General features: G+C 45.8%; 1 protein-coding gene across 1 annotated transcript; it reads right to left on the bottom strand.

The window, feature by feature from the left end:
• Nucleotides 1–2703: 2703 nt before the first annotated feature.
• On the bottom strand, nucleotides 2704–9517 carry LOC104281264 (mastermind-like protein 3; the record flags this gene model as incomplete). Its single annotated transcript, XM_009879196.1, has 3 exons — nucleotides 2704–3765; nucleotides 6893–6980; nucleotides 9275–9517. Coding segments are annotated over 3 exons (1323 nt in total), but the record flags the coding sequence as incomplete, so codon positions are not given.
• Nucleotides 9518–9668: the final 151 nt, after the last annotated feature.

Genomic DNA, 9668 nt, shown 5'->3' with positions numbered 1-9668 from the left:
TATTTATATGTATATATTTTACAGATAGTAGACCCAGTGATATCTGTAGAATTGTAAAAACATATTTACAAATAACTTTTTTTTTTTAACATTACATATACATCAGCACCATAGTAAGAAAGAAAACAAAAAAAAACCCCAACCCCCAATCTAATAAAATCTATCTCTCTAGTACTTGGTCCCAGCACAGAGTATTTGGAGGAAGCTTTGCAAAGACAACAGAGGCACAGCCCTCGTCACCATTTATTCACCAAAGCCTGTATCTATCTCTCTGATGATCCTGGATTTGCTCTTGACTGCTGCGTGGTGGTGGTGATGTGTTTCTAAACCCTCATTTCCCAGCTCTGCCTTGGCAGGTGACCCCCAGTCACTCACACCCCAAAAAGGGATGCTGTGCCATCCCGGAGCGCCTCTATCTTACAGGGCAGGACCAGGATGTGCCACACCAGCTCACTGCTCCCTCGCCCACCTGCAGACACACACATGTGCACAACATCCTCGTCCCTTCAGGGTACCGCTTCTCTCCCTGTTTGCCTATCCCTTCCGTTCAGGCTAGCCTGACCAAGAGCTGCTTACCCACACAATGAACTGAAACATTTTGGCTGGTGTCTCTCTTTCACTGAATTAGGGCCCAACCCGAAGCAGCACACAGGCAAACCCCCATTGTCTTCAGGAGGAGCTGGAATAGGTCCTTGCACTGTATTTTAAAAAGGGGTTAGCTAAAAGAGATGTAACTAAAGCACTTTTTAAAAAAATGTAGCAGTCAGGGAAAACTGGATTGATAGCTCACCTTGACCACGTTAAAAATCCATGTCCGTGTTAAAAATGCAGCTTGTCCTGCCTACTTTGTAGCATTTAAAACGGATACTTCCCCTCATCTAGGTAAGCCCTGCAAGGGGTTACTGCAAAAAAGGGAACTGTAACGGGGTGCCAAGATGGTTCCATTTGACTCCCACACGACACATATCTGTGCTCTGCAGGGAAAGCCAGGACTGGAAAACGCAAGGTACCTCAGTTCCTGTGGATTCAAGTAGCCGAGTGCCTTGCGTCACCATGCCCAAGGGGAGCCGCGCACAAGGGGGTAATCGGTAGCTGCATAGTTGGTGCCAGAGACGCCAGAGACACTTTGCTGCAGAGCACATCTTATGGCTCGTGGAGGCCAGCCCTGGGCCAGAGGTACCCAAACGTCTGGACTGTAGATCACGTTAACACTTTTTTATGCACCACTACATTCGCCCGGTAAGCAGCTCTCAGCTGAAAACACTAAAAAAAGGTGATAGGTTCTGGAGGGCAGCTTACCTCAGCCTCCAACTGCAGCTTGGGAACTGCTGCTTTAGACATTCAGAATGGCTGGTGTCTCGACATTGTGCAAGAGGTATCACAACTTCATTACAATGCTGCTCGGCGCTGGTCCACACAGTGGAGATAGTGATACGTCACTATTACCTTTAAGCTGATCTGAGCAGACTCTCTGTTTTTGTAACAACTACATGAATTATTTTACCCATTCATGAATGATCTTTACAGTAGTCCTTCATATTGGTTCCTGTTCTTCAGATACTGCAGTCAATTTTATTCCAGCCAACCACAGAGATTAGAGCAAACATCTGTTTAAAACTGAAGATCAGATTGCATATAACATTACATCAAGAACCCAGACACCCCAGGGTAACCTTGCGCTTTTCGACAGGAGAGGAGGAAACCATTCCATGTGCCAAACCCTCCCTGTACATGTTCTCATGCCTGTTTTCTCCTCCCCTGCCTGCCCCTTTGTGGCAGTTGTTGAAGAAAAAAGTGCAGGCAGCTCGCCTTGCCTTACACTGGAGGACAGGAGGGGAAGGAATTGAAACGAAAGCATACCGGGGAGGAAGGAGAGAGGGACTCACTTAGGACCTATGCTGATGTCTCTTGCTACCTCTTAGCCCTTCAACACCATTGGTAGCTGCTGCTCTGCGCCTCCAGGCAGCCCACACAGGCCACAGTGCTCTGACAGAGGAGCGCTATTGCAAGTCCCGAGGGGACAAAATAGCTCATTAAGTTAACACACCCACCTAAGCCATCTCCAGCTACAGTCCTGCAATCAAACTGTCCTCACCGCACTGCTGAATTTATGTTCTCCTACACTTTTATTGGGTTTTTATCACTCTGCAGTGAAAACGGTGACCTCCCTGTGACTGTTTAGGTTTGTCACTTGTGTGCTGCACGTTCCCTTGGGACAGCCCAGAGCCAGCCCTGTGGACCTGGTGGCGGCTCACTGAGACCTGCTTACCCGTGGAGTTAAGCACATTTCTGACAAGGGCCTGTGCAATCGCCTGTGGACATCTTTAGACTTTGCTCCTGGCTGTTTCCATCTATTCCCCTGAAAGTTGCAGTGTTTACAGTTACATGAGGTGGGAGGTATTGGGACCTTCCCATATCGCTGTGCAATGAAGCCCCGTTTCAGCAAGAAAGACCAGATTTTCCCAACCAGAGGCATTGCCTGGCTTTTCCAGTTTCCCCATCCTGCCCCTCATACACACTCCCAGCGGGTGCTGCCACGCAACGGGGGCTGCTGAGTGGAAGTCTTAGGATGCTGATGTTTTCATCAACCCCTGATTCTTCCAGAGTTGGCTACAGGTCAGCTCAGTTTGCACGACTGAAAAAACAAAAGAAAACAAAGTAACCCTAAACCAAACCAATTCAAACAAAAACCAACAGCCCGAGGATGGGGAGAACATCCAACTCTCTCTTTTTTTCAAAGTAACAACCAAAGCTCCAGACTATACAAGCCCGTTCACTGGGGGTTTCCAAACAACTCATCGAGTTCTTGTATCCACTCATCCCCTGGTCCGCTCTTAATGATGGAGTCCACAAGGTCTGCGCCCTCTGCTAAACTGGAGAATGACCCCCCTGCTCCTTCATTATTGTAGTTGTAAGATATGTCCTGAGTGGGATTCCTCTCGTAGGGCTGGCCTTGGCTGCTCTGAGCAAAGTTACCACCCGGCATTTGCTGCGTCGGAGGCTGACTGAAGCCTGACATCGTGGGGACCCCTTGGCTTATTGCAGGCATGACCATCGGCCTGGCCTGGCTGGCTCCTTGTTGCCCAGGTAGTGGTTGCAGCAACTGTCTCCCCATCGCTGGGTTCAGGGCCCTTACTGTTCCGCCCGTGTCCACAACTGCCTGATTAAGCCCCTGTGGGAAGTGTTGTTTGGACAGCCGCGGCTGCCCAGACTGCATTGGGTACGTCGTTCCGTTATTGAAGGGTCCCATCTCATTGCTAGTCCTTCCAGGTATACCTTGTAAGCCTCGCTGCTGCCAGTTTTGTGTTCCTTGAGGGACAGTCCCCATCAGGTTTTGAAGTCGTGGTGCTTGTGGCCTGGGTAAGACCTGGCCCACAGGTCCTTTCATCTGCTGCTGATGCTGGTGAAGAGCGGAGTTCACCAGCATGTTCTGACCGAAATTGCCCACCATTCCCACCGCTTGTCCAGTGGCAGGCTGCCTCGTTCCCTGGCCTGCGTTATGTGCCATGTTCATGCCACTTTGGTTTGGGTGCTGCAGCATTTGGCTCATCCCTGTGCTCATACTGTACATTCCCGACTGGCTGGAAGAGGCGTTGCTGTAAGGAGCTATGCCCATGTCTGACTGGCCTGCGGTCGTGGGCAGCGTGCTCGGGTTCTGGGAGGGACCCATGGCCATCATGCTCGCATTCTGGGCCATCATTCGGGACGTCCTCATGCTCTGGAGTGCTGCTTGGTTTCTCACAGCTGCTATATCTTGGGGAGAACCTACACCAAAAAGGGAGGAAGGCAAGAAAAAAATATGACCTTGTAAAGCTTAATTAACACGTCTTGGCATAAAAGAGAATCTGTAGGAGCCTTCTGTTTCACAGTAGGGCTTCAGATTGCTGTGCTTTCTGAGTGAATAAGTTACTGTTTCACATCAAGGTTAGCAGAGAGCTGGAAGGTTATCCATCCTTGGGAGATGAGCTTGCTGCCTAATGTTAGTTGCATTTCAGGGATTATGTGTTCCCCACCTCTCTCTGGCTGCAGCCTCTGCCCTGACCTGCCAAGTCCTCTCTCCTTGGAGGTGAGAGTCAATACAGCTTAAGTGCAAATCTAAACAGGAGTCACCCATTCCGTTCCGTATTCACCTTGTGAAGTGGGACACCGTTCAGCAGAGAATACCATTGATGCAGAAAAACAGCCTAACTTACCTTAAGGCTTAAAATTAGGCTCGCAAGGTTAAAAGGCTCATTTACTCACTAAGTAAATCTCAATTATAACAATTTTGGGATGTCTACCAAAAGGGATTCATGGATTCAGATTCTTGAAGGATCGAGGCAACACGATTGCAGGCGTGATGCATGATTACAGCCGTGGTTGCTTTCCCAATAAAAACCTACTCATACGGGCTGTGATTCAGCAGCACTTATCCTCTTCAGATAAGCCTAGTTCAGCTTCTAGCAAGCAAAGAAGAAAGCTTCCACTGGTCTTCCTCAGTGGCAGCAAAGCAGCTGAACTTCAGTTTGCCACTTGAAGCTCTCTCTTAAATATCTCCATTGCCTTTCAAAAGTAAGGCTTGAAAATGGAAATGTCAGGCTTAGAAGGCCAATCAATTTTTTAATAGCTCAGGAGGCATAAATGAATGGATTTTCTATTTCATTGTTACTGATTAAGTCTATGGAAAGAAGAAAAATTGTTTTTTGTGGACATTTAGAGCTGGGAGAGTGTATTAGTGAATCAATATTATAAGCACGTTTTACTCCACCTCAGGCCAGTGATGGGAAACCAGAAAATCCTAACCTTGTTAAATTCCACACCGTGGCAGATAACTGCACCATGCTTGCATCTTCTTTTCGTGAGTGGGGGGAGTTATTGATTTCTGGGAAGAAAATATGCTTCTGTGTTTACTATCTTTATTTAAAAACAATTACTGGAGCTGTGATTGTGCCATGGGTTCATTGTGGTTTTTAGTCACTGCCGTACCAACCTAAATACAACCGTCTCAGGTGAAGCTCCAAGAGTATGAGGCACACAGTTACTCCCAGCTCAAACATTATTAAACACAAGACATAAACATAAAATGGTTGCTTGAAGAGTCATGAGCTGTACAACAAATTCTGAATGTTCTTACAGCAGTCCCTATCTGTTGTCCCTCACTCGCAGACAACATATTTGAATATCCGTGGAGAAGAGTGAAGGCTGGGCTTGGTTTCTGGGAGAAATGGGAACGGATAAAGGAAGTGTCATTTCTATAGTTTTTGCACATAATGCAGAGGAAAGCTACATCTGCCTTTTGCTGCAGCAGGATAAGCTTCTGGAGGATGCTTTTAGCTCCAACATATAGATAAATGAAGCATTTTGTAGCATGAAGAGAGGCCATCTGGATCTCACTTGAACAGGGCAAATGTAGTGGCAGATTTTACTTTATCCATCCTATCAAACCATTTTCTTAATGATTGGCACTGGGGTCTCCTTGATTCTTCTTAATTTAGATCACCGTCTCTTTCCACGATTAGAAGCAATCTCTTTTTACAACAGCTCCAGCAAGTGCTTAAGACACAGATAATGTTAAAACCTTACTTAATGCGTCTTCAGCTATTTTTTGATTGAAAATGGCATTTGAAAACCTCTGAAGGAGTCACTACCAGCAAGTGGTTCACGTACTACTTTCGTTAACTACCGTGCTTGGCATAAGAGACAGGAGATCAGACAAGGCTTAGTTAAAAGACAGATGCAACAGATTTTAAGATTTTAGGCCACTTTCTGGTCTCATTTACACATAACCTACTGCACTGGATTACATTCTTGTGACTAAATAGGAAAAATGGTGAAATATTTATATTCAAATTAGCTCATTTATGAAAATTAATTCCTTGCTCTGTCAGATTAGTCTAAACTCTCTTCTCTGTTCCTTTTAAATAATACATATGAAGACAAGGTTTCAAAGAAGCATTAACGCAGAAAGATTTTACATGTGCATCTCACTGTATGGTAGTGCACACAGATACATTTTGATTTTGCAAATGAATTATTGAGGAGAAAAAAATCATTTCATACAGAATTTATGCTGCCAAAGATAAAAATGAGAAGGCGATTAGAAGCAGCCACCCTGATATATACCAGCGGAAGATCTGGCTGCCTGCTCCTGTCCTGGGTACGAGAACTGCAATATGGTTTCCTCCCTTGTTTTCTATTGCAGTGACATGACACTATCATGAATATACAGTACAAGTGCATGTTCCTTTCATGTCTATTTAGAATTCATGGTTAGCAAAAAGCAAGTATTATTTCAGTGTGCTCGCAGATAACAAGAATGTAAGCACAATCATTTTGACTTAAGAAAATAAGTTAATTCTGGGCTTTCTAGGTGCAAAACATTGGCTGTTGTACTTACATTCTTCAGTTATCTGCAAAAACATTGGACTAATACTTGGGGTTTTTTTTGAGATCCTTAGAAAATCTCCATTTACATCTCAGACACTTCACTGTGTTTCCCACACCTGACATTTATCAATCACTTTTCTAGATAATGATGACCTCTCTGAAATTCTCTGCTCATCAAATTAGATAAAATGGGGAATGAAGAGGGGAAAAACCAAGGTACAGTGAGAGATGCTAGCTGGGGGTAAAAATAAAAAGCACAATGAGATAAATCCATAGAATCCAGATGTCAAAGATGCACAACAAATGTCAAATAAAAACCTGCATTTCGCTGAGGGGAGCAGAGGGGGGTTAGAAACTTAACTGAATACACAAACCTGAGCATTCCCTTTTGGTAAAATATGTGGTATGTGTAAGTGTGCAAGAGCCTGTCTTTCTCTTCTGGCACACTGCTTAAACCCTGGTCTTCACGTGCCTGCTACAGGGGCACGTGTTGACTCCAATACAGGAAAAAGAATTTGACTTTTACCTTGGAACTGATTGACCTGTTGCACTGGATACGGGCTCCGCTGTTGCTGCAGATGCTGCCGAGGCAAATGTGACTGCTGCTGCAGCTGCTGAAAATGAACGAGAGAAAGAAAGCAGAAGAGAAAAAAATGATTAATTAATTAGTGAGCTGAGAAAGGGGCTGGTGGCAAAAGTACTGCAGCAGAACTGCAGCACTTCTTATCTAGCAAGCTGTTCTGGAGAGACAAGCAGAGTCATTTGAAGAGTCCTCCTGAGAGGCTTGGGCTACTGAGCACGCAGACACCTCTGGGTTGAAAAAATAGGAAGCACTAAGGCTAACATCATCTCTCCTTACTGATAACCACTTCATCTTACCTCTCTCTGGAAGTGATGGCCCCTTCCTGGACGTGTTCAAGGCCAGGCTGGATGGGACTTTGAGCCACCTGGTCTAGTGGGAGGTGTCCCTGCCCATGGCAGGGGCGTTGGAACTAGTTTGTCTTTAAGATCCTTTCCAGCCCAAACCATTCTATGATTTTATCTCAATCTCTACAACTATCTTCAGGCTGAAAGGAGAGGGACGAATATGAAATATCTTTGCTCACCTAGGTCTAAGGGCAACTGCAGCCACATGCCCTTTCCTTCCCACAGCCCTGCCAAGGTCTAGAGGTTTATGCTCCCGATATAAGACTTTCCTCCACCTCTGCACTCAGATCACTCAGCTGCAAGGAGCACTGCATCTGGACCTGAGCACCATGGCACAGGACTGCTCCTGAGCCAGAACAGAAATGGCTACTAAGGCATATCTCCTCTTGGGCTTCAGTGAATGATATTTGGGGAGCAGGTGATTGCAAAATGCCTCCCTCCCTTGATCCAGCCCACACTGCTCCTCTGTGGTTATTTTCTATGAATACTCATGCATCTAAAACAGAATCAAGGGCTGATTATAAAAACAGAGTGTGTTTACCAGAGCTTTCAAAGCCTAGGGTATACTCGACTAAGCACTTACTAAAAGGACACGTCTCAGTGCTTCATCTGCAGCTGTACAAATACTGTGTCCAAACCCAAGGATGTGCAACGAAGGTAAGAGAGCAGCAAAGATGGGAAAGAAGCAAGTACTAATCCCTATGTTTGTAAATATGTGTTGCAAACTACCAAAGAGATAAAGGGAACCTTGTTCAGCACAAAACACCTCAAAGCTAGAAGCCTGAGGACTGTGACTTCATCACTTATCTGTGCCAGCACACTTGACAGCCTCAGCCTTGTCGTTTTTCAACACTTTTAGGCTGGCCTTCAGCGATCAAAATCAGTGACTTGCTCTTGGGTTTACACACTTGAACTGGCCTAATCCATAATGGGGGAGCATTAGTGCATCTTCACTCTTCTGCATTTGTTCAGCCTTGAACCAATTCATGTGTCTTTATCCTGAATATTTCTAGGAGTATCCTTCCTTGTTCACTGGGGAGGGGGGAGGGAATTTTCTATTTCTCAGGAGGACCAGGAGAAGAGAGGAAGGCTACCCGTATTTCTGTGGTTGTACAACATGCACAAGTCCTAATGCAAATTAAAGCAGACCCCAGGTCTTAAACTGCATTTCCCCAGCAAGAAAGGTGAAACCAAGCTTAAAGCTACTGCTGGCTTATTGGGACATTATCCAGGTAACGTTAGGGGACTGTAAGTTTAAACTTGGGTACGAGCTTATAGGAATTGAACAGTGTCAATTTCCACTCATTTTCTCCTGGGTTACTTTTAAACTACAGCCAAGTTAAATATGCATAAGACATCACCATTCAGATCGGGTAATTTAACATCCGTATTGCAAAGCCCAAGAGCTCCAGAAGCCAGCTGCCAGCCTCCGATGCAGCAGTTGCACACTGCTACTGAGAGAGAGGTGGTTTTACTGTTCTCCCACTTCAGCCTTCGGTTTCCCCTTGATGCTGCCTGTCCCTTGTGCTGACATAATTGCTTGATAAACCAGATTAAGGAATTAATCTGGGTAAATACCATCTTTTTTTCTTTGCTAGCTTACTGGTAACCCATGTCGATTCTTTGTCTCAGATCACTGCAGGGCTGTACATAGCTTTTGCCTGTAGTCAGAAGTAGGGGAGAGCACCAGATACTGTAACTGTAGCAGTTTGCTTCTGCCAAAGGAAATGCACTGTGAGATACTAGGGTATGAGCTAATTTTCCAGTGTCTAAAATCCCACGTGATTGTCAAGCCCGCTGCTGGGAACATAGGTAACATTTGCCAAGCTAACGGTATGTCTCTTCTTGGACAACCGTTGCTAAAATACCTTGACAGAGGCCACAGAGAGAGAATTACTAAATACAGAAGGAAAGGCTGGTGTTGTGCTGTCTCTAGCACGAGAGCGTGCTCTGCGGTGCCCAAGACAAACGCCTGGCATACCTGCTCTGCTAGAATCTGCTGCTGCTGCTGCCTTTGCTCTCTTAGAAACTGTTGTTTCTGCTGCTCAATCACGTGGAGCTGGGCTCTCTGTTCAATCAGCATCTGCTTCATGATGGCTGCTTGCGGCTGGTTTCCCAGGAAAGGACCCCCAGAGCTTGTGCCCGTGACCACGCTGTTGGAGCCTGGTGGGACAGAAGGCTGCATAGACCCCGCAGTCCGAGACAATCCCACTTGATGCTGCTCCTGTGCAAAGAGAGAGAAGGCCTCGTTACTCAGGTTCCTCCATAGGCAAGGGAAATTATGGCTTATTAACGAGGAGCATTGAATCTGTGGGTGAAGACTGGAGCTTGAAGAAACTAAGAGTCCCTGGAAAGTTGCACAAGGCTTGTGATCA

Source organism: Apaloderma vittatum, unplaced genomic scaffold (assembly GCF_000703405.1).
Source record: "Apaloderma vittatum isolate BGI_N311 unplaced genomic scaffold, ASM70340v1 scaffold44491, whole genome shotgun sequence".
NCBI classification, from domain to species: domain Eukaryota; kingdom Metazoa; phylum Chordata; class Aves; order Trogoniformes; family Trogonidae; genus Apaloderma; species Apaloderma vittatum.
The sequence above is the reverse complement of the archived record's forward strand: the minus strand, read 5'-3'. Positions and strand labels throughout refer to the sequence as shown.